We start from the raw sequence: 26,410 nt of genomic DNA on the forward strand, positions 1-26,410 counted from the left end.
GTGTTGTGTCTACAATTTATTGCTTAAGATTGAGCCTTGGACTGGACAAACTCACCAGTTGATCCATGTTCACTACTTGTGTATTCTTCACTTGATATTTCGGATTTTTTCAACTTTTTAATATTGCCATATGAGGAACCAGCTCCATTACATTCTGAACTTTCTCCTGATCCAGATATTCCTGGCGTTGATCCTTTATATAAATCATTCAATAAAGCAACATCACCTTCTAAAGTACGTACAATCTGCAAATTATATACCAATATATCAATCAACCAATCTTTTCTATGGTGATTTGAGCATAAAAAATAGTACTGGAGTAATAAAAAAAAGAAACTAACTTGACTCATTTTTGGTCGTCTTTTTGAAGAATGTCTGATGGATGCAGCAGCACAAATGACCATGCATAACATTTGTTGTCTGTCAAATTTTCCTTCCAAACGTGGATCTATTAATTCATCATAATTTCCACCTTCTATTGCACGATTTAGAATTGGCCTAGCCTGAATGTACCAATTTAAAAGTTAATGTACATTATTTTCCGAAATTATAACGTAACGTTGAAAATCTACGTACCCAATCAACTAAGTTATCACCGTCACTGTTGACATCAGTAGGACGATGTCCTGTTATAAGTTCTAGAAGCATAACACCATAAGAATAGACATCAGATTTTTCTGTTAACTTCCCCGTCGAAGCATACTCTGGTGCCAAATACCTGAATGCCAAAAAATAACATTTCAAATTTTATTCAACTTTTGACTGTAATTCAGAATTATCCTCAGGTTGAAACTTGTTAGGGTCAAGTCAAATTTTAGATTGTTTACCCGAAAGTTCCCATGATACGAGTAGACACATGAGTAAAGTTATCGGCTGCAAGCTTAGCTAACCCAAAATCAGCCACCTGATCGATGATACATAATTTTTGTTTAGAATTTATATTACCGTATTGTAACTTTAAATTATGGTGTAAAATAATAATATATATACCTTGGCATCAAAGTTATTGTCCAATAGGATGTTTGCACCTTTAATGTCTCTGTGAATAATTCGAGGGTGACCTAAAATTTATATAAGACCAATTAGCTAGCCTTCAAAGGAAAATTATATATATTATCCAAAGGGAAAATAATAATAATAATATAATTGACTTACAATCTTCATGAATATAAGCAAACCCTTTAGCTGTTCCTGTTGCAATTTTAAGCCTAGTTGGGAAATTCATAACTGGGTTTCCAGATCCTACAATTATTATATATATGTAAAATGAGATACATATATATATATTTTTTTAAAAACTTATAACTATGTTACAATATTTAACGTATATCATACCATGAAGGTGATATTCAAGAGTGTCGTTAGGAATAAACTCATAGACAAGCATCCTTTGAGATCCAGCAATACAATAACCAACTAAAGACACAAGATGTCGATGATTTACACGGCTTATAGTTTCAACTTCAGTTTGAAATTCCCTTTCTCCTTGTCCACTATTTGATTTCAAACTTTTTACCGCGATCTCTTTACCATTAGGTAAAATTCCTTTATGTACATATCCAAATCCACCTTGTCCAAGAAGATTGGTCTTGGAAAATCCTCCCGTCGCATTTGCCAAGTCATCATAAGTATAATTTCTTTGGTTAATAAAACCAGAAGATATATTTGATGGCGTTGAAGGAGGTGGCACATTAAGAGTTTGTTGTTGTTGTTGAGTGCTTGAGAAATTTGAGGAGCTTGTGTTGCTCATTGGTGGTGGTGGCGGTGGTGGTGCTAATGGCCAATTATATTCTGAGCTAACTCCAGCACTATTAGTTGGAGGGGGTATCTTAACAACATGTTCGGTAGATTGGACACTGTAGTTGTCATTATAATCATTTCCTGTTCAAATATATGAAACATCCATTGAAAGGGGAAATCACAATAAGCAAGAAAGCAAACAACGAGAGATTAAATATTTCTATATACTATATATCAAGTGCAATTTAACATTTTATAGAAAGTCATACTTTTTAAGTCACTAATTTCACTTATTATGAATAGTTATTCGCGATTTTCTTTTAAATGTTGTTAGTGTATGAAAAATCAAACACTTTACCACATTGGGGTAAGATGGACTTATGATAACTTATGATAATTAAAGAACTTATGATATACTCAAATTCAAACACTATAAATATATTTCAAATTGTGATCAATACAAGGAAATGATAAAAGTAAGAAGAGATATGCATTATTTGCATACTTTCTATCATGAATTTATATAGCTAAAAGGTGATCTCACAAAAAAAAACATATTAATATCTACAAGATAATTAATTAATTAAAAGATGAAAAAAGAATAGATTTATACTCTTGGGTCTATAAGAATTGTCCATGTATAAGCCCATTTGATCATGTGGTCTTCTTCTTCTTCTTTTCTTTTTACACAAAGATATGAGGAAAACTAGCATAAGAAGTAATAATAATCCAACAGCAACACCAATTCCTATAAAAAGAGGTTTATGATTATTATTGTTGGATGAGTCACTATCATTTTTTGGTAGTGGTGGTGACTTATGTCCATGAGGGGTAAGTGAATGAGAGCCGGGAGGGGGTGGTGGAGGCGGCGGTGGGGGTGGAGGTGGAGGTGGAGGTGGAGGTGGTGGGGGTGGAGGGGATTGTGATCCTCCTTCAGATGAATTCGACAATTTAGATGAAGTATGCAATTTAATACTATTATTGTTGTCGTTGTTATCATTAGAAGAATAGTTGTAACTATCTCCAGATAGCGGGATAGGTGATGAATCCTTGTTATATAAAGATGATTTAGAATTTGAATTATTGGATGAAGAGTTATCGTGTGACGGTGGGGACGAGGAGGAGGAAGGTGGAGATTCCTCATATTGTGACAAAAGCATTTTTGAAGAATCCTTGATTAACCCTAGCTAGGTAAAATCACATCGAATAGATCCTTGTCACTCTCCAAGAATAATCATTTTCTATCGAAAATCATACTAAATTATCAAATGAAAAAAATGCATGCAATTGCATGCGAAATCAATTACAAACCCTAGTATTTTAATATAACCTAATTCTATCTAAACAATGAACAGAATGATAATGTAAAACTCATATATTTCATATTATTCTTTTGTATAGTCTAGTAAAGAGAGATTTGAAGAAAGAGAAGACATGTCAAAAAGAGAATTAGAGAGAACTGAGAAAAAAATAGAAAAGATGATTGATACTTTTGGGAGAATTCTCAAAGAAAAAAAAAAAGAGAAAGTGAATAATTTTTATGTAATAAAAGTTTTTACTATGAGTCATCTTCCCTTCCTCATTCTCCTCCTAAAGTAAAGGAATAATCACTATTTTTTTTTGTTTATTAATATTTTTAAGGAGAAATAACAATTTTGGTTCGTATGAGCTTTCGATCTTAATTTATGTGACATATTTATAAACAATTGAAGAAAAGATGAAACTACATTTATTAAAAGTCTTAGTGAACTTCATACACATTATTTTTTAAAAAGACTCATTATATTAATCATTAGGAGTGTGTAAATCAAAATATAATAGACTATCCTAACTAAAATCCAACTTTTTATAAAATATTTATATCAAATAATAATTTATGCTAAAAGGTAGAAATAAGAAATAAACATAAATGACATAGTTTAAGATAAACATAAATGATGTGTTAGATGATGTGCCACTAAGTCTAACTTGAAAAAATTACGATGGAATGCAAGTTTGATTAGAGCTCTGATAAGGGTGTCATTAAGTTGATCATCAACATGAATAACACAAATCCCATTCTTTTCAACATGCTTGCGCACAAAATGAAAGTTTACATCAACATGTTTCATCATATGATTGTGAAAGAAGTACAAAAAAAAATAAACGAAGAAAGAAATAAATGAGAAAAAAAAAGTATATGAAATAAATATTGAATATAATTCAGATTATGGTATAAAAAGAAATAAAGAATAAATTAAACATTTTAAATAAACAAAGAAAAATAAAAAGAAAAAAGAAAAGTAGATAAATAAAAAGCAATAGAATTAAAAATGAGCTAAATAACTAAAGGTATAAGGAAATGGACATTTATTGTAATTAGTTAGGGGACATAAATGTAAGGGGGTATAGGCCTGTAATTAGTTTGCTTTTATGGGACATATGATTAGTTTCCTCTTAGTTTTTTTGTTGGAAAAATTACATAGTTAAGATAAATATGTGATATGTATTTATTATACAAAATTGTAGTTTAAGAGAATTATAATGCGTAGCTATAATTAAAATTTTATAGCATATTCCCCTCTCCCCTTTCTCACTCGCCTCATCTTCTCTCTCTACAATACAAATGGTAACAATAAATGATACAAATACAAATAGTAACAATCAATAATACAAATGGTAATTAATAACTGAACAAATCATTTTTAGTGATATCAAATACAATGATATATTTCAATAATACAGATCATGTTTTATAATTCAAAATGCAAATATTATATTTCAGTGATACAAATATGATAACTTTTTCAAGGCAACAAATGCAACATATACATACATAAATACAAGTGCACAAGGTAACAAATACAAACACACATGGTAACATATAAATACAAATACACAAGACAACACATGAATAGAAATACACATGAATACACACAATTTCATGAAATACAACATTGATATAATTATATTCGTTGATACAAATTGTATTTCATTAATAAACTTGAGCTTGATACAATTATATTCATTGACACAAATCATTTGTGTTAATTGTATATGTGATACAATTATCGATCAGATATACATATCAATTGTATCTCTCATTTCTTTCCTTTCTCTCCCAAATCTCGCTCGCCTCTCTCCTCCCTCTCCCAATTTTGCTCACTTCTTTCCTCTGTCTAACATGTAGTTGGTTTTTGATACAATTTTACTCATTGATACAAATCAATTGTATTCATGATGCAATAATCAATCACATATGCAAATCAATTGTACATCTCTCACCTCTCTCCTAGATCTCTCGTCTCTCTCCTCCCACTCCAGTCTTGCTCGCTTCTTTTCTTCTTCTAACATTTAGCTATGAATCGTAATTAAGCAAATTATAACTATATATCCTTAATTAAGCCGACCATGTATAGACCACTAAAAAAAGGCATTTGTGTGAATGATGACCATACTAGTTAGGGAAAATTATGTGGATAAGCAATATATACTAGTTAATTAGTTAACATAGCTACATTTTAATTAAATTACCATTCGCCACTAACTTATAATCATAATTACATGACCCACATCCAGAATTTGTATAATTCGGCTCCTAATTATATAAATTAAGAATTTTCCTAATTGTATAGATTCAAAATTTGTATTTGCCTTGAATTTTATATCATTATTTTGCTGATACATTTGATTTGTATAAGTTTTGAAAAATTGTTAAATGTATAAATATAGAATTTATATATACTTACCATGTTTGTATATTTGCAAGAGAATTATATACAAGTTAATTATCCAAACAAAAATACTCATAACAAATGAAACTATATTATGAAGCATAATTAGGCAAATTGTAACTAAGGAGACTTATTAAAATCAATCTCTTTACTATTTATGAAATTTTCCCCGATTAGTTAATTATGACAAGATGGGGAATTTGGGATAGACGTCCATTAGCACTTAGGTGGGCTTTAGACCACAAAGCTAGTATAAGCCCAATAAAGATCCAACAGTGGTTCGGGTTTTCCCGAGTTCTTATCCCGTTTTACCAGCACGCTTCTACCTTCGCCGGCGAAGACTCTTCCTTCAGTTCTCCGTCACTGAACCCTCGCCGGAGCATCAAAATGGTAACGTCTGCAATTGCTGGAACTTCAATTGCGCCAATCTCTTTCCGGCACCAAACGTCTTCTTCGTCTCTGCTTTCCTCTAGGTATTTCATTGCCTTGCTACATTGAAGAAATTAATACTAACTCCGTATCTGCAAAAAGAATGACTGGCTTTTGGAGTAGAAAAGTCAGTATTTGGATTTTCTCTGTGAATTGATACAGTAAATATCGGTTTTTGTTGTTTTTGAATGTTGAGAAGGAATCAACACTAGTTTTTTTCTCCGCAGAAGCTTAAGGAAACATGTAGTTTCTGTTCACCGAAGTCCATATTCTGATTCATCAGCTATTGGTAAGTTGGGTTCTGGATTAGCAACAGAATTGAGTTTAGTTAAATTACTTAGTTAGTTACCTGGAATATTCTATGAATCTTTGGGTTGTATTTTACCAATTTCTAGGATTTTCAAGCAAGAAGTTGAGGAACCCATTAAAGTTCAATGAGCACGAATCCGGTGCTCATACCAATTCAAGGTTTTATCTTCTATCCTCAGACTGCATATGCTAGTAGTCAGACTTTTTTTTATCAGTACCTTAATGCTAAAAAATTGTGTGTACTTGCTATTGTTTTGCTCTTATCATATTTCCTTAAAAAGCTTATATTTTTGTAAAATATACTACCAGATGCAGCACTGATGTAGTTTTGAAAGAAAATAAGAATATAGAGACATTCTCCACACTAGATCTTCTAACAGATGTTCTTTGATCTAGATTTTAGAAGGTTAATTTTCCCTTGCTCTTGAGATGTGTGTCCTGTTGTTTTCATAAACTGATAATGCCTTATGTTCTTTTGCTGAAATAATGCTTTTATGTTCTTCCTTCAATACTCGCTAGAAATATAGTTTTTGAAATTAATTATGAGTATCTTCACTTTCACTTTGATGGCATTGGTTTATGGTACGTTGTTAGAAACTGAGAATATGTCGAAGAGAAAAAGTTATCATGCCCGCTTTAATATTGTTATGGTGCTTGCTAGGTCTCAGACAACTGGACTAAATAGGTCAAAAGACAACAATCTCTTTGTAGGAAAGTGTTGAAACAATTTATCCAAAATATATAAGTCCATATTACACAATAAATAAATAAATAAGACACGAGCATAGACCAAAATGTGTGCATGGAGAATAGATGGTCAGTCAGCCTGCACTGAACTAGCAAGCAGAAATATTGCATTGTGAATGTCTCTTATGTACTTGGAGGTATCTGAAAATTTGCTTGGTCAATGTTCACACACAAAGACCAAATGATTGATTGAAACATGTCACCTAGAAAATATAACAGCTGCTGTTTTGAAATTCATGGGAACAGCTATGGTGTTATCGTAGCAAAAGAGGGGGGTAATCCACCCATCATGCCCGCCGTGATGACACCAGGGGGCGCGTTGGATCTTTCTACCGTGTTATTCAGGAATCGAATTATCTTCATTGGACAACCAGTCAATTCTGCAGTTGCTCAGAAAGTAATATCACAACTTGTGACCCTTGCAACTATAGATGAAAACGCAGATATTTTGGTACTGCTTTGCTTTATCCTAACTGTATAGCTTGATTTTTTTATCAAGTTGTATGTAGAAAGGTATTGCTTACAATTACATCCATGTTTTGCAATATCAGATCTATCTTAACTGTCCTGGTGGAAGCACGTACTCTGTCTTGGCAATATATGACTGCATGTCATGGGTAAGTATGCCACTTTATAATGTCTATAATCATTCCGTTTAATCAACTTTCAATTGCAGAATATGCTCTACTGCCTGACATTACGTTCTTATGAGTTACGATAATTATGCTAATGACTTTTTTTTTTCAGATAAAGCCTAAGGTTGGTACAGTATGTTTTGGAGCTGCTGCAAGCCAAGGAGCACTTCTTCTTGCCGGTGGAGAAAAGGGCATGAGGTACGCAATGCCAAATGCACGTATAATGATTCATCAACCTCAAAGTGGCTGTGGAGTAAGTTCTCGTCTCTTTTGCTGAGAGTTTCAGTTAAGATGTGTTACTTTGAGTGAGCTACAACTACCTTTCCTCCGATTTGGCAATATTACAAACACCCCCCAACCCTCCCCCTCTCTCCCCTAAAGAGATCTTTTTACTTCCAATTAGTTGGATGATCACTTTTTGTTACCTTTTTCTTTTCTAATATAAATTTCTCAAACAGTTAAAAAAAGGAAACAGCTAATTTGATACGACAAAAGCTTTGTAAAATTGATTGTTAATTTGTACTACTAACTTTGTATTGGTGCAATACTACTAAACACTTGGTTTGTGCCAATCTGCGATATATTTATCTTTTTCCATCAGGCATAATGAAAGGAATTTTCATTTTTTCTGATAAATTCTTATTCTTTATCTCAATATACTCAAAATATCTTTTAGAATATTTCTGCTAGTTCAAAATGGTATGAAGATGCTCCCTTTTAGCTACTTAAACTAGTTTTATTTCTATTAAAAGTCTACTTGCACTAACTGCTTTAGGGGCACGTGGAGGATGTGCGGCGTCAAGTAAACGAAGCGGTTCAATCTCGCCAGGTTAGTACTATTTCTTATTCTACCTTCTGTTTCTGATAATCTACAAGTGGGTTTCGAACAATATTATCTTTGCTCTGCTCCAAATTTAAATTTAATGCTGTCCTTATCTTGATCTTTTTCTTGGCACCCGCTATACAACGGGGAAATGAAATTATAAAGAGTACTAGAGAGTTCTTGTTTCATGGGCTCCTTAAATTTGCAAGTGAAGTTAATTTCCAATTCCTGAAAGACTTAAGACTTAATATCATAGTTATCAGATTAGGATGTGTATCATCTACCACATTTAGTTTGTAGAGTGTATAGCAACATTCAATTAAAAAGATTATGATAATAACCAAAGAATACTTGGGAAATATCATGGTTACAGATTCAACAGTTACTTACATAGTTACATAGCCCTTTGAAAGATTTGATACCAACCTAATTTTAATATCATAATGTAGGCAAGCTCAAGTTACAATGGTACAACCAAAGTATACAATAACAAAAATGAAAAATAAACTGAAAGCCTTCTGATAAATTTATCATGCATCGTTTATATTGATATCAGCAATATCACCAACACGACTCTTCCTAGATTTAACATGACTCAGAAAATTTTGACGACTCATAGTATATGTAGGGAAATTGTAAGATACAAATAAATTGTACGCACTATATAAACATGATCAAAATATAGGAATTGCTTTGTTATCTTCTTAAAAAAAAAGGATAGGAATTGTTGAAGTTTTTGACGAACCATATGTACAGATACATAACTTGTCTACTAGGGTCATAAAGCTAAGTTGATGGAGGTCCACTTGGTATTTGTGGTACTCTACTAAATCATTGTTATACTACATCATAAAAAAATAAATACAAAATTCACTGTTATACGATCATCCAGATTAAGCATAGTGATGATTAGATTGAGAATTCAGCACAGAAGGTTCCATGGACTTCCTTTTTCCATGTGTATAATTTTGAATAACACAAGGACACAGCATAGGATCATGATGACCATAAATAAGTGTCCTTGTAAACTTCAGTTTCAGTCTTACTGGTTTGTGTCTAGGCTCTTATTTTAACTTATTAAAAAAAAGGATTGTTGACAGGAATGCATGTGTGCCCGAATGAATCACCAAAATTTTCAGTTCATCTATATACATGGGTGTCTAACTTCTGGGTATTATTTTAAGCTAACATTGATGACCCTTCATAGAGAGCATGTTTTTTTTTTACCCTCTCCCTAGGAGCTCCCACCTTTTTTTCTCCCTTGATGATTCAAACTCACAACTTTAGGTTAGAAGTGAAGGGTACTTACCATCCGAGCAACTCCCTCTTGTCTCACAGAGAACGTGTGACTTGTGAACTTGAATGATATGATGCACCAGACATGTGACTAGGACATAAGATTGTTAAACTGGGATAATTGGAAATAGGATATTGTAGGTCACCTATAAAATTAAGCTAAAGCTCCATCAGAGTAGTTACCTCCATCCAAATTTATGGGATGGTATTCCATTTTTAGTCTATCTCAGAAAGAGTGACACCTTTCTATATGTAGAAATAGTTAAGACTTTGAACTTTGAACTTTGAACTTATCGTTAATGAGATATTTATAACCAAACAAATATTTATAGATGGTTATAGTTTACAAGTTTCAAAAGTTTGTCTTTCTTTCTTAAACTTCGTGTTCAGTCAAACATTGTCCCAATTTTTTGGGATAGGAGTAGTATAGTTTCCAGATTTTTTTATGATTGAGTTGATATATCTACTTGACTATACAGAAAGTCGACAAAATGTATGCTGCCTTTACTGGCCAACCAATTGAGAAGATACAAGCATACACTGAAAGGGATCGTTTTATGTCTTCCTCTGAGGTAATGTTGTTACTCATGCTATAACTTTTATGCTGGTGTTTTAGATCGTACTCCTTGCTCTATAGTGTTTCTAAATGCCCCAAAAAACTTGTTACCAATTTCAGAAGTAGTGATTTCTCGCGATGTAGATGTGGTGCTGTTTTATCTGATCTCATTTCCTTCATTGTCATTTTAGCTGGGCATGAGACAAAAATCCATCTGATTAATCAAACATTTTCTTTCTTTACTGCTCTATGGCAGGCCATGGAGTTTGGTCTCATCGACGGGGTGCTAGAAACAGAATACTAGTTGCAAATGAAGTGCTTGGAGCACATGATAGCTTGCTTTCAGAAGATGAAAAAACTGCTGTTGATCATTAACCACTTCGAAACACAAGAAACTGGCTCTTGCAAATTCGTGTCGTAATTCCTCACATACTTCCAATCGATGAACGTTCAAGATCTCCGAAAGCATAATTTTGAAGGCAATCTTGTATTTACTAGTTAGTCTCTCCTGCAGATTCACTCTAGCAGTTTTACCTGTATTCATCAAAGTCTCAGTTTATTTATATCACTAAATTGCAATTCAGAGGTTGTGGTGTACTTTTGCCAAATATATATAAGTACTTTTAAGGACAAATTACTTAACTATACTCCTTTATTTACCTTAATCTCCATTTATCCCTACTTATTTCAAAAATTTCAAAAATCCATTATTTTACCTATGTATTCCGCATGTATCCCGTGCACAATGCTATGTATCTCGCTATGTGGAATATATCAAACGCTATGTATCCTGTGCACAACGCTATGTATCCCGTGTAAGGCTAGGCACCGGAACGGGTTGTACCGGTACCATTCCGGTACCATTCCGGTCCGTTCTGGTCCGATAGTATTCGGGACGGGATGGGATACATTGAACCGGTACATGGAACGGAACGGTATCATGATTTGGTACCGGTACCGGTTCATCCCGGTTCATTCCGATTCCGGTCCGGTACCGGTCTGGTCCCGGTAAATCATTTTTAATTAAAATAAAAAATAATATTTTTGTCGTTATTTACTTTTATTAGCATTTCTTTTTTATTTATTTAATTTTTTAAAATCACAAACTTAAGTTATTTAACTTTCAAGTTATAAGTATAACTTAATAACTTATAAACTTCAAAAGATTCAAATCTTTAAAACTTATAACATAACTACATAAGCTCAAAAACTTAAAAAAAAACTTTATTAAACTTAAATTACAAACATATATACGTAAAAATTTTAAAAAAATATCTTTAAAATAAACTTAAGTAAAATTATTATAAATTTTAAAACTTAAATACTATAAACTAATATAACTTAGAAAAATAAAAAAAACATTCGTATTTTCGTAATTCAAAATAACTCAAAAAAATAATTATTTTATGAAATAGCTATATGTGCCGTCCCGTTTATCCCATCCCGTTCCGTTCCGGTCCATTCCGGTCCGTCCCGGTTCTATCCCTGTATATAGTGGGACGGGACGGAACTGAGCCTCCATCCTGGTAGTTCTGGTCCGGTTCATCTCGGTACCGGTCAACAACCCGATCAAACCGTCCTGTTTCGGTCCGGTGGTCCCATTCCGGTCGGGTGCCCAGCCTTAATCCCGTGCATAACGCTATGTATCCCACTATGTGGAATGTATCAAACCTAATGTGTCCCGTGCACAACGCTATGTATCCCGCTATGTGAAATGTATCAAACCTAATGTATCCCGTGCACAACGCTATGTATCCCGCTATGTGAAATGTATCAAACCTAATGTATCCCGCGCACAACGCTATGTATTCCGCAAACATCATTTTTAAGGGATTTTTGGTAAATAGAAAACTAAAAGGGATATGATGTTATTTAGTACTTATAATATGTGGTTCCTATAATTTATACTAAAAAGTTCATTTTTTTTTTCCAAAATGATAAAGTTTCAACTATCTGAGATTTTGAGAGCATTATCCACTTGGCTTCTTGCATGTGAAAAATATTGTTAAGAGCTAATTACATCATTTTTTTGTACTTGAAATTTGTCTTTACTAATTCATAGGTCTTCATTGAAAAATTCATATAGTCTTTCATTCAATTATCTCAAAAGTCCATAACCTCACTAGTGTATTTTCTTTCAATCAATCATCACTTGTTTATCATCAACATGAACATAAGGCTTTTAGCACCGTTTTAGCACACAAGAAGCACTTGGTTTGTATATTGGAGTAATAATTTTCTGTAACTCATATCAAGGTTCAAAAGGTCTTTTAAGCATTAAAATTTTCATCATACTATGATTAAATGAAGGAAAATTTAGAGCATAGAATGTGATACTAGGCAAAATAACTATCATGGGAATACTGTAAAATATAGAGGTAGATTGAATGTTCATTTTATTTAAGCAAAATACATTTCAGAGTTCACAACTAAATTAATAGGCACATAATCAAAACCTAATAAGTATAAATCAAATCTTGTAAGGCCACGTTTCCATTATACTTTATTGTAGTTCTATAAAACGACTTGCAATAGATATCATCCATCTTTCAGATTATTCAATACAATTTTTTTTATTTTACTCCCACTTATTGTGCACAACACGATCACTTGCTTTTTGTTGGGTATTTGTTGTCACAACACTTTTCACATTAGTGATGTTTTAAAATTCTATCAAGGTTCAAAAGATTTAAATTGAAATTAAAGATATAATTTTAGTTTGGCGGGGGGGGGGGGGGGGGGGGATAAATTGCTCCGCATGAGTCATTGGCCGATGCAATCAAAGTGAAAGGTATATTTGATAGTTAATCCTTTCAATCATTTGTCTATTAAAAAATCATATGCGGAATCGAAAAAGTATTTTTAGTAAGACAATTTAACTTAGGTCGGAATTTACCAAAATTCTTTTTTATCATATGCTAGAGATGTGATCATCATTTAGAGATAAAAACTGAGATTTTGAAAAAACTTTAATTTTGAAGAATAGTTAATTTACCTTAAGAACCAATTTATTTAGTAATGGAACAAAATGAGCCCTAAATAGAACAATCAGATACAAAATACTCATATAGTCCACCAAATAGGTTTCAAATTTAGATATAGCTAATTGATTGATTGATTAATAGTTATTAATTGGCTTAAACAATTTCAAAAGAAGAATTAATGAACCGAAAAAACTGCTTAATTAAAAATTCATTAAATTTATGCATAAAAAATAAAATAAAAATAAAAATTGAACTTTGTATCTTATAATCACGAACGATAACAAATCCCATGGCATGGATGAAGTTAAATTCAAGTAACAAAAAAAAAGTTGAAATATAAAAAGAATGAATGAGGGAGGGGGAGATTGCAAAGATCGATATAACTGATGAGCTAATGTGTCTGCAAAGATCAATACAACTAAGTATGAGGGGAAGGGGGATTGCAAAGATCGATACAACCGAGGAGAGACAACAATTTTCATAGATTGAATAAATCTAAGGAAGGTGGAATTGGAAAGATCAATACAATTGAGGTGATTGATAATTTTCTTGATATGATAAATAATTTCAATTGAGGTGATAGATAAATATACAAACAAGGATGATAATGTAATTAAATATTTTTTACGAGTGGAAAAAAAAAAAACCTTGCATTTTATTCATCTTCCAGCAAAAAGTTACAATTGGGCTGAAGGAGATTACAACTAGTGAATTATTACTCCCTATGAGAGATGAGGATAATAACTATCCTATTTGAGATGAAGAGAATGCAAAAGTTGGCATATAAATTTGGTTTTTGTCATCAAAAAACAAGTATGTACTCACAACAGCTAGCTAGCCTCACGGAGGGGGGTCCCAAATCAGATCATTCCTCTTCTTGTTCTTCATGGTTCTAAAGTTAGTCATTTAATTTCCCACCTATCCATGTTCATTAGACCTTTTACTCTAGTTGGTAAATCTGCAAATGATTCGTAGGTCTTGTTGTTACCGTACGTTGTCATATCCAAGAGACGCTAGTAGATAGCTAGGTCCGCAACTCCTCTCTGTAGCAATGGCTTAAGATGAATCCAGTAGTCTCCATATGGGCTTTCAATTCATCATGAATTCTCCATGGTGTGAAGTTGATGTCATTCACACAATCCATGCACCAAATAACTTTGAGTCACACTTTCCGCTAATTAAATATAATAATCATATTCATTCCTCACGCACCATTCAACTCCAAACAACAATGCTTTAGCCTCTGCCCAGTTGTTGGTGCCCTGACCAAGGTTCAGCGAGCGAGTAAGCAAAGATCTATGAGATGCTCACAATGATCTCTGATCACCCCACAGTAGCCCTCCTTACAGCTTCCATCGGAATTAATCTTCACAAAACTGTTAAAGGGCTTCACAGAACTGGGTTCTTATTTTTCCAAGTCCACCAAAACTTGATTATCATTCTAATAGGGATATTATCGAACGGGATCCCCAGTGGACCACAAAGAGCTGACCAAATCTTTTTTGCAACTTCCCCAGAGGCACTGTGAATAGGCAACTTTGAGTTGGAGTCCAAAAAGGTTTGTCATCGACATTCAAGTTCAGATTGATATTCATACTCTGAATATATATGCACCATCACATGATTAGGTATGAAAATATCCCAATGCCATTGACCATTGATCTGAAAGTTTTTCTCCCTTGGTTTCCTATCATCAGGGAATAATTGCCACAGTGCTCCAAACCCTGTCCAATTATCTTGCCACATTGAAACATGCATCTCCTCTGCCTATTTTCCAAAGTATATACTGATCCATTGTACTTATATTTAAGATCCTCCTCTCTCCACTCCTCATGGCATTAAGGTATGGCTAACCCCTCGAGAATCGATGATATTGACATCTTTTTTCATTATGGTTTCTCTTGTTGATCAACATGAACAAAAAAAAATAAAAATTAGCACTATTTCAGCACATAACAAGCACTTGATTTGCACATTACTAATTTTCTTTAACTTCACATTACTAATTTTCTTTAACTCTTTTTTTTTTTCTTTTATTTTACAATAGCTATATCCAGGGTTCGGATGAACCCCCTCGGTAAAAAATTACACCATATATATGGTAAATTTTCTATATTTATGTGAATATATATATTTTGAACCCCATTAAAGACAAAGAGAAATTGATAGCCCAGCGGTAGGTCCCCTTGAAATTAAGCTTCACGTTGAGCGTTTGAATCTCTGTGTTAGCGATTTAGTTTTTTCTTTCTTAGTTTCAGTTTTTTTATTTTTTTAAAAATTTTAAGTTCTGTTTTCACGTTTTTTTAAATTATAAAACATGCTAAAAGTGTGGTTTTAAACCCAAAAAAATTCAAGGGTCTGCCACTAAAACTATATACTACTACTTCCTTAAAATTTTGTTTTGTTGACTTATTTACACATTTATACTTTTATTTTTTGAACCCCTGAACGAAAATTCTGGGTCCGCCACTGCTATATCCTTGATTTTTTTCTGTTTACCAACCTTGAACCCTTGACTTAGTGGTCAGGAGAAAACTCCTAAATCAGTCAACTACTATGATCAAGAAGGCCGATTAATTTTCTTTTAACTCATATCAAGGTTTAAAAGGATTTTTTAGTATCAAATTTTTATGATACTGTCACAATTAAGAAAAATAGAGAGTTTAGACAACTGTACCAAGACAAATAAACTATCAAGGGAACCTCATAAAATATAGAGGTAAAGTAAATGCTCATTTTATTTCAGCAAAAATGAATTTCACAAGTTCACAATCAAATTGTTGGCTACATAACAATATTGGATACAAATAATCTCAAAATTTGATGGCATATTTGAGAGTTTTTCTTCTTTTTTATTTTTAAAAAAAAAAGGGGTTGCAAAGATTGATATAACTGAAGATGGTGTTTGCAAGGATCAAAACAACTAAGTATGAGGGAAAAAAAGGAGAGGGGGGGGGGGGGTTGCAAAGATCGATACAACCGAAGAGAGACAGAAAATTGCAAAGATCGCATAGAATTAAGGAACGTGGAATTGCAAAGATCAATACAATTGAGGTGATTGATAATTTTTTTGATCTAATAAAGAATTTCAATTGAGGTGATGGATAAATATACAAACAAGGATGATAATGTAATTAAATATTTTTTTTACTAGAGGACAAAAAAAGAGAAACCTTTAGATAATACTTAAAAGATCATTGTCTCTCCGTTCCTCATGTCATTTGGGTACCGCCAACCCCTCCAGAATGGATATTGACATCTTTTTTCATCATGATTTCTCTTGTTTATCAACATGAACAAAGAAAATTAGCACTATTTCAGCATATAACAAGCACTTAATTTGCCCATTACTAATTTTCTTTAACTCCTTTTTCCTTTTATTTTAGAATATCTATATCATTGATTTTCTTCTGTTTACCAGCCTTGAACTCTTGACTTAGTGGTCAGGAGAAAACTCCTCAATCAATCAACTATTATGATCAAGAAGGCCGATTAATTTTCTTTAACTCATATCAAGATTTAAAAAGTTTTTTTTAGTATCTTTTTTTTTATGATACCGTGACATAAGAAAAATAGAGAGTTTAGACAATTATACTAAGACAAATAAACTACCAAGGAAACCTCGTAAAATATTGAGGTAGACTAAATGCTTATTTTATTTCAGCAAAATACATTTCAGGAGTTCACAATCAAATTGACGACTATATAACAATATCGGCTACAAATAGTTTCATAGGTACAAGTGTTGTACTTTTATTGAACAAGTTGCGATAGAGATTTCCATCATTTAGGTGGTTCAACACAATTTCTTAAACTCTCATTTAATATGCACATGACAAGCACTCGCATTGCACATTGGTGATTTTAGAAAGCTGTTATCAAGGTTCAAAAGATATATTTAATTGCAATAAACAAGATGATTAAATAGAAATTAAAATACATACAAGTTGGTAGTAACTAAATTTTAGTCTGAAATCCTTAAAGTAGTAATGTGAAATAAATATTGATGGCATTGACAACATCATCCATGATCCGTTTACGAAGGAGGATGAGAATTTCCTTAGGATCAACGACATCTACCTAAATGGCAAGTGGAACTTCGACACTACTCTTTCCTTCCCTATCCATGAGGAGCTCCAAAACATCATCATGAGCTACACAATTCCTTAGAAAAGTTACAAGTAAACTAGTAATGACCTCTTCTGATCAGCTGAAAGTGCCTACCACCACATCTAAAAGAACACCCCTGTCTATCAAGAGTTTCAGACTGCCATTCGACTGGATCTGATCTACCAGGAAATAAAAAAATTTCTCTGGTTAATAATTCCACCATGGACAAATCACTCTCTCCACCAAAAAGACCTCAACAACTCCTTGAAGAAGGGCACCAATCATATGTTCTTTGTTTATTCCAACTACTATCATGAGCATAAACCTTTCAACAATAGGATTCTTGGGGAACTCTCCTTTCATTCTGCTTATGAAACATCTGACCTGGCTGATTAGAAATAACAACCAATTCAACAACATCAATTGCAACTATGTGATCAATCAAGCGATGGAATATCACTTAATGATTGACCATAAAAGGGAAAATCACCATACATGTTCCTAAAAGGGGAACCTACAAAATAAATATTGATGGTGAAGTTAAGAACAGGAGGAATTGGTGGAATTTTTAAAGATCACACAGACAGGTCGATGGATTTTGAGCTTCATTAATCACATTCCCCATACCAACCATGTTATATATGGCAGAGCTTCAAGCTCTCAAAAAGGGTCTAACATTAATCTTTAGTGATCAACACTAATTTATCTCACATGATTGAACAAGATCAATTACTCTATAACAATCTAATTGTTGAGTGCAGGAGCTGGGAACTCTGAGGATGTCTCACACATACATGGAGTTTAATAGGATTGCAGATTGATTGATAAAGAAAGAAACAAGAAAAATATGTTTTTGATCATCTCACCAACTCCCCCAATATATGCTTACAAAGAATGACAACCTAGGAACTACGACTAATATCTTTTGATGATACTATTATCCAGGGCTAGTATGTCACATTTAACTCCTGATAAGGGAGCGCACTCACTCAATCTTACAATCCTTTTTTTTTTTTATCTTTAGCTCATTTTAACCCAAATAACAGTTTAGCATTATTTATTAACTTAACTCTAGGTTGGCAAGTAGACGATTTGAATTAAATTTGGGCGGGTCAAAATGGGTCAAGACAACAAACGGGTCATGACACAACTCAATCCAAATTTGTTTGAGTCAAAATGGATTGGATCAAAACGGATTAGGCAACAGGTTATTAACAATTTATAACCTAACCCGCCCATATTTTACTAAGTTTTAATAGCTTTATTTGTTATATTATAACCTCTTAGTACCTAATAATTTTTTTCTTTATTATAACTATATATAACATATAAAATCAAAATATTTTAACAAGATTTCTCAAAAATCAATTTGGTTACATATAAACCTAATTTTTAATGGGTTGAAATGAGTTGAGCTAACAAATGGACGATCCAATAACCAATCCAAATCTAAATGAATTGAGTTTGGTTTTGCTATCCCCTAATTAACATATCAATTTTAGCATCATCAAATTTAGGTAGACCGTTTATTTGACCTCCTTGATCATATTAAATGGGACAAACTAGTTAGTCAATTAGGTAGGAGTCCTTCAAGTCTTAAAAATTGGGTAGAAGTAACAAATAGTATTAATTAAGTTAAAAGATGTTTTCTCAATAGTCCCAAACTTTTAACTTTTACAATTTAGTCCAGCAACTGACGTAGTTGTGGGGACAACTTCTATAGTCGTCCGACAACTTCAGTAGTTGTCCAACAACTTTAGTAGTTCAGACAACTACGAAATATGTTACTCCCTCTGTCCCTAATTACTTGTCCACTTTTGAATTGACACACCTATTAAGAAATCAATTAATGACATAGTGAGTTTACCATTTTACCCCTATTAATTATGAAATGGATGAAAAACTCTGTATTTTTCAAAGTAATTAGTCATTTAATTAAGTGTATAATATGTAAAAATAATTTGTCCTTTCTTGATCTGTCAAACTGAACAAGTAATTAGGGACAACTATAAATAAAAAAATGGACAAGTAATTAAGAACAAATGGAGTATTAGTTGAGTCGTTTTATTAATATTAAAAATAAAAAAATAGAGAAAAAGTAATGAGGCCCACTTGTCCTTTTTTTAAAATTAAAAATCTATAAGGCACTTTTAACTCATTTTTCCCTTTTAAACAGTATTATTTATCCATCCAAAATACTAGGCTGAGTTAAATTGTGTCGAGTTAGTGAGTCAAACACCGACCTCAAAATCCTCCGTTAAAACTTATTAATTGTTTTCCCCAATTCTTTACTGGAGAAGTGATAACTGCGCGAGGATTGATTGAATTGTTTCAACTCTGGCTACAAAGATTCAGTTGTATGAACTAGACTAGATGGATCCCGAGGTTTTTATTCCTTTTTACACTTTTCGCATGCATCTATTTTATCCTTGAGTTTTTGATTTCTGTATTGACATAGATACTTAGTTTTTATTGATTTGGGATCTTCAATTTCTGTTGATTTATTTTTTCTTCTTTCAATTTATTATGGAAATATGAATTTGTTTTTGGGATACCCACATGTCTAATTCGACTAATTTTGGATTGAGGTATTGATTGGTGTTCTGGAGAATTTGAGAGCGGATTCTCTAGTGTTGATATAGTAAACAGTGGTGAAATAAAGATTCCGTTTAAGATTTGATCATATCTCAGATGACCAAAAGCAGCCTTTTTTTTAATGATGACCATGGTGTCCGGGCCAACTTTCCCTCGCCTCGATTAATTCCACATGATATTTGCCACCTCCTACTAGTAACATGTACAAGGTAACTCTGTCCACCAAAGCTAAGATAGATGAGAAGGAATGACTTAGTGTTTTGCCTCTGGTGGGATTTGAACCTAAGATCTCATGGCTCTTAATGGCTTCATTGACCACTAGGTCACACCCTTTGGGTGCCCAAAAGCAGCCTTAGGAGTGGACATGTTTCAAGTGTTGGACCAAAAGCAGACTCCTTTATTCTATTCTTTGTTCATTAGTTTTTTTTATTTTTTATTTGGGATTCTTTTATAACATGTCCGAGGACTTTGTATCCAAGTGTGTTTTCTAAAACCATTGTAACATCATCTTTCTGTCTAAACTGTTGGTGCATATTTTTGCACTTGTTGCATTCTAATCTTTGGCATCTCTTGGCACTTCATTGATTGAATTTTTAATTAGTTCTCTAAGTTAATGATGGATTATTTTACTGGAATCTACACTCTGTTCTTGTGGTAATTTGGCTTTGACAAGCATATTGTACCTTCATTATCGCTGACTATTCAAATTGCTGAGTCTTATCACTTATTACCTATTGCTGCTCTTATTGTTTCGGCAAAAGAAATTGAAGTTTTTTTTTTGTGCATCTTTTCTCCCGTTATCTTTAGAACGCATCAACTATATGAATGTGAATTCCATTCAATGCAGGTTGGATTGAGACTACTTTTTTCTCCACTGGCATCTAATGTTGTTGTGCGGACAGCATGGTGAGCTGTTATTTAATTTTGTTTACTGGAACTATTGTTTATGATTATATGAGAACTTGTTTATCAATTAAAAGTATGATTCTTATTTGGGGAAGGTAAGAGAAGATTGCTTATGTAATTGTTGATTTGTTGTTATTATGGGACATTTACAGCTGTTCTGTGGGAGTTGTTTTACCTGTTTATTCCACATTTAAGGCAATTGAGGGAAGAGATGAAAACGAGCAGAGAAAGTGGCTACTGTATTGGGCAGGTTTGTACTGTTGTTTATTTTCTTTGCTTTCTTAATGTATTTCTTCTTTGAGTATACAACGACAACCGTACGCTATTTACTTTTGCTTAAGATGCAGTCTCTTATCTTTTGTCTTGTTTTTTTCCCTTTAGTATTTCAAGTTTCTGTGTAAAACAGCTACATGTATCCCCTGGTTAGTTAATATATACTTCTTGTTTAGAAGTTGTTGAATTTAGTTACAGGGTGAAAAGAACTATCAATTCAACAAAGAACTGTTTTTAACCAAAAATACAACATAGAACTGTTTTTAACCAAAATACAACATAGAACTGTTTATGTTTTCTGGAGGGATTATGGAGAAGATATATTTAGGCATCTAAATATACTAGAACATTATTTGTGTTGCAAGTCATGGATGATTACTATTACTATTTTAAAAGCAACTATTGAATTTTACCTACAAACAACCTAAAAAACGATAATGATTGCAATGATTCTAACAAACAACATATGTTTGAATTTTGCAATAAGTTGAGAGACTAGAATTTTCATACATGTTAGGTATATATGCTTTCTGTGGGCATTTATTGGGATTCACTTTTATGTAGCATACCTGCTCAGATTCTATGTTCGTATTATAATGTTCAGTCTAACTCCTTGATAGTTTCTCTTCATGTACCCTTGGGTTACCGAAAAATTTGGTTGCATTTTCTTGGACATTCTTCTTAGAACTGTAAGAAGTTTCTTTTGCTTGCAGCTTATGGGTCTTTCAGTGTTGTTGAGTTATTCACCGATAAGTTTCTCCATTGGTATAGCTCTTTGCTTAACTCATTTTACTTTTAAACCCTTCTAATGTTACTGCTAGTTTAATCCTGTTGATGTTTTTTTCCCTTCTAATTTTATCAGGTTTCCACTTTATTACCACATGAAGTTTGCATTTCTTGTTTGGCTTCAACTCCCTACTACTGATGTAAGCTAAAGCAAATTCTCTTTTCCTCGCTTTGCCCCTGCTGTTCTCTATTCATCCTTCTCTGTTATAATTTTATTTTCTTAAATTCTCCCATGTAAGGGATTGCACATAATCATACTTTGTTCCTTGATTGAATTTCTCACTACTTGCAATTTTTATTGGCAAATGTCAATGTTTGACACATCGGGGAATGACTCTGCATATGGTAGGATGACTAAAATAGGAGCAGCGGGGGGGAATGTCACAACCCGAGACTACTCCCTAGTCGTCACATGATGCTTAAAGCCACAAGTGACCCCAAGCTAACCTTATGGTTTGAAAGCCTCCACTAATATAAGTTGCTAGGACAACCCCTAGCTAACTCCCAACTGTCTGAAAACTAAAAGAAACATAACTGAAATGAATAAAGGTAAGGGTCATTCCTCAAAGGATGAGGACTCATCATATACTGCTGCTACGTTGACTGGAATTTGTACTAACCGTGACCTATATTATCAAACAATATAGGCAAAACGTATGTGGTCTCTTTGAATGTACCAAGTATGTAGGATAAACATGATAAACACAAATATTGAACATGCTGAACTGAAGAGACATACTGATGCATTGACCAAGAAGATAACATAAAATCTGATAATATGTTGTACTGAAATAACTGAATGCTTGGTCATGCAATAACTGATAGACTGCCTGTGGGAGGTAACACTAACTGACATATGACCATGTGAATTACCACATGGAGTTTGATGTATAATCCATATCAAAAGGGCTCAATACACTTTGCCAAGGTATAAAGGTTGATCTGAGCTAAGCTAATGTCTATAAAGACTAAGGAGCCGCCTCAACTGATGGGACACTCCTTAAATCCTACGGTGACACGTAATTATGGGACTTAGGGACTGCTACTAAAGAATCCAACGGACACTGATCGTGAGCATTCATCCCTAACTCCGCTCGGTGCTAAGACTCCCAATGACAAACATGCAATTAACTGATACAGTAATAGTTTGGTAATACTGAAATAATACTGGTTTTTGATGATAACTGAGTAGCTCATGAATCATGATTTAATTATTGATAATACTGAAAGACACCTTTATCTGAAAGTATCTAAAATCACGAAACCTGATAATCTGATAATATGCATTCTGAAATTACATAATTCTGAGTCATGAATATACTTGTATATTGAGGGTTCATGAAATAACATTGAAAACATGGAATTATAGGTAAAATCGTGTAATTTAAAGGCTAATCATGAAGAGGAACTGAATTGCATTGAAAAATCATGAAAATTCTAGAAAAACCCAGGTTGTAGAGAAATCATAAACTTGAAAATCTGAGGTTTCTTTGGAACTCAATGGGTGCAATGAACTCCATTGATGAAATTCCACATACCTGGAATGGACACCTTGACTTGAATTCTTGAATGGAGTCTTGAAGCTTTGGAACTCTAGTTCTTGCTTGAGAGGAAACTTGAGAGAGAAAATCTAATTTGGGGAGTTCTGCATGAAAGAGGAGGGTTTAGGTTACTAAATTCCCCTTCATCCCATTTAAAATAGGTTAAAACGACATAGCATAGGGATTAAAAGAGTGGGAAAAAACGGGATTAAAAGAGTGGGAAAAAACCAAAACGACCCTGACTGAAACTGACTTAGCCAGGGTTCTATGAGGCCATCTATGGTCTGTGGTTCCATCTACAGACTGAGAACCCTGTTCCTAGAAATTAGAGAAAATTTGAGTTTCTAAAGTTTGATTTTAGGAGTCCAATCTTCGGTCCATAAAACATTCTACGACCTGTAAACCAGGCTCGTCCTGTTCAGGCTGAATTGCCAAGTTTTTGAACTTGATCTATGATCTGTAAAACAGTTTACGAACCGTAAACTTAACTCGTAGATCTCAGACCACTTTTCCCTGTTTCTGAAGTTCGTTTACGACTACCATCGACAGTACGTAGTACCTTTTAAAGCCTGTAGATGGCGCTCCTAAAACACAGAATTTCTGCAGACTTTGGAATGATTCTGAGTTTCTCCTGCTCTGATCTGAGCTAGGAACTTTTGGGGTGTTACAAGGAAGTAGTGACATTGTAGCATTGAGAGTAATTTCAGACTATGTTTCCCGGACTCTTCAAATATATCAATGGGTGCGTGGGGCATCCTCCAAAAGTAGTGCATTTTTGGAGAATCCTGACACGGTTGCGGCAATATTTGTTGAGAGCCCGATCAACATAGGTTTTGGAAGCGCTGTTGTTTGCTAGAGTTACTTAGATTGTTGGAATAACAATGGTATTTGATTGCATTGGGCATCGGCAATAGTTTAGGAAGCAATATTGTTTGTCATAGTTTCTTAGATCTTTGGGAGAACAAATTATTTAGGGTGGGGTTAGGCATTATTTCTTAACTTAGAGAATGCCAAACGTATATTTACCACTTCTCCATTAATATTAATTACTTAATTATAGGCATATACGCTCTCCGGTCCATTTTAATTGTCGTGCTTACTAATAATAATTGGTCAAAAATAGTTGTCGTTTTAGAAAATCAAGATATAATTAATTATTAATTTTCACTTCTACCCTTAATAAATATGGAGAGAGATTAATGTGCTAAAAAAGAGTAGTATAAACTATAGACTACAAGTTTATGCACTCACTTGTAGATTCGTTAATTATGTATTTTATTAAGTAGACCATGTGTAAAGATTTTGTTGATGGATTATGGTGAGTTTAACTAATGGAGCAATATAGATCTTGATACTCACTCATGTTTTGAGCCAAACTTTCTTAAAAGTTTGAGAATTTTTTCATTTGGATGCATGTTTGCCCTCTTAAAGCACTAATCATATGTTGTGAATGTTCCAAATCAGTTTTATTGGTTGTTTCCTAATGCTTTCACCACTTAAATATTTTAACGCAAGGTTTTAGGTAACTTGGTGAGCTTTAAGCAGACACAATGAAATCATGTTTCATCATGGTAGGTCTAAAGACAAAAAAAAAAAAAGGATATAAAACATACATTAAGAAATGTTGATTTTACACAAACATGAAACATACATTAAGAAACATATTATTGTATGTCAGAACTTAGTGTCTCTTTTCTTGTTTTGCCATTTTGATTTTGCTTGTCAATGTTGATTTTACTCAAATTTTGGATGTCTTTCATCAATTGCTGCCTAAATGTATTGCTTTATACTTCATGACTACCAGATGTGGCAGAACAATTTAAATGGTGAAACATTGAGACTATCTGAATGATATATATTTAAATTTGCTGTTGACAGGGGGCAAGGCAAATGTATATGACTCACCTTCGTCCTTTCCTCTTGAAGCATCAAGCCAGGCTGGACCAAGTAGTTGGATTTTTGTATGGTCAAATGGTAATCATTAAACTTGATCTTCCTATTTCCCCCCTTTTTTCCCTTTCTTTCTTACTTTTTGCCTCTTGTTGGTTTCTTTCCTCTTCTTATGGGGGCAAGGGGTTGGGAGCTTGTGTCTTCGAGTTAGACGTTAGAGGAAGGAACTACGCTCTTAACCGATTCATGTTTGGTTGATCATGAGCTGTGATGGCATCAGATCTGCACCCTGGTCTGGAGAAGTTTGATATAAAACTTTGGTTTTAGATCTTATAATCAGTATCGATTACCTGGTTGAGTCTTTAATTTTCTTAAGCTAATCACCTGTGCAAGCAGCTATTTTTGCAATGTCATTTGACCTGCACCATTCCTGGCCTTGCAGTCCAAGTTTGTTAGCGTGCATCAAGCTGAAACCAAGTTCATGAGAGCACTTCTGATGAGGACCTTCGTATCAGGTAGCCAAATAAGTACACGTGGGACTTGCTACTATTTCGGGTGTTAGATATGAATCGTTCCTTTCATGTATCACCTGTTACTTAATTAATTACTATATACTTCAATCACTAATGTCCTTTAGGTTAAGTATGCAAAAAATAAGTTTGTGGTGTTCATTTACATATTTATGTGCTAACCAGTTTTCTTTTTCTTCTTATCAGCAAACCAGTTTGCTTCAGGTTTTATTCACCCCGAGCGAAGGCACGTGAGTGGTGCAATTGAAGGACGAAGACAGCAATTTGACACTTCTGATTCTGACGATGAGGAGTGATGCTTAACTCAAGAACCACTTGATCATTGCAATGGTTTCCTTAGATAATAGATCTATTCTGCATAGTGAGTCTCACAGTATGAATTTTTAGGGTTCTTACGACTTCCCAAATTAATTTTTTGGTGATTTTGTACATAGTTGCTTCCCCTTTGTTCAAGATCCATTAGCTTAGTTGTTCAATTGCTGCTAGGATTTTTTCACCCTTCATTCTCTAGGTTGAAATAATTACTACCAAGTAGTATACTAGCAAG

At 33.4% G+C, this 26,410-nt stretch overlaps 3 protein-coding genes across 3 annotated transcripts; 2 read left to right on the forward strand and 1 right to left on the reverse strand.

Annotated features, from left to right (window-relative positions):
- Positions 1-3: 3 nt before the first annotated feature.
- Positions 4-2,900, reverse strand: LOC125808993 (putative proline-rich receptor-like protein kinase PERK6). Its single transcript, XM_049488672.1, has 8 exons — positions 2,354-2,900; positions 1,336-1,881; positions 1,156-1,242; positions 991-1,061; positions 828-904; positions 577-718; positions 342-503; positions 4-245 (listed from the first exon to the last, which is right to left on the reverse strand). The coding sequence occupies exons 1-8, from the start codon at positions 2,898-2,900 to the stop codon at positions 24-26; spliced, it is 1,854 nt and encodes a 617-aa protein (XP_049344629.1). The 3' UTR covers positions 4-23.
- A 2,811-nt stretch (positions 2,901-5,711) lies between these two features.
- Positions 5,712-10,561, forward strand: LOC125808982 (ATP-dependent Clp protease proteolytic subunit 6, chloroplastic). The gene is made up of 9 exons (XM_049488660.1): positions 5,712-5,926; positions 6,110-6,171; positions 6,278-6,350; positions 7,185-7,389; positions 7,490-7,555; positions 7,686-7,826; positions 8,349-8,402; positions 10,172-10,264; positions 10,505-10,561. The coding sequence occupies exons 1-9, from the start codon at positions 5,841-5,843 to the stop codon at positions 10,550-10,552; spliced, it is 828 nt and encodes a 275-aa protein (XP_049344617.1). The 5' UTR covers positions 5,712-5,840; the 3' UTR covers positions 10,553-10,561.
- An 8,953-nt stretch (positions 10,562-19,514) lies between these two features.
- Positions 19,515-26,410, forward strand: LOC125808983 (HVA22-like protein k). Its single transcript, XM_049488661.1, has 8 exons — positions 19,515-19,727; positions 20,785-20,843; positions 20,996-21,093; positions 21,830-21,881; positions 21,979-22,042; positions 25,322-25,417; positions 25,776-25,848; positions 26,050-26,410. Exons 1-8 carry the CDS (start codon positions 19,716-19,718, stop codon positions 26,157-26,159), a joined length of 564 nt encoding a protein of 187 aa, XP_049344618.1. The 5' UTR covers positions 19,515-19,715; the 3' UTR covers positions 26,160-26,410.

Source organism: Solanum verrucosum, unplaced genomic scaffold, assembly GCF_900185275.1.
Source record: "Solanum verrucosum unplaced genomic scaffold, falcon-dt-bn FXZP01000594.1, whole genome shotgun sequence".
NCBI classification, from domain to species: Eukaryota; Viridiplantae; Streptophyta; class Magnoliopsida; order Solanales; family Solanaceae; genus Solanum; species Solanum verrucosum.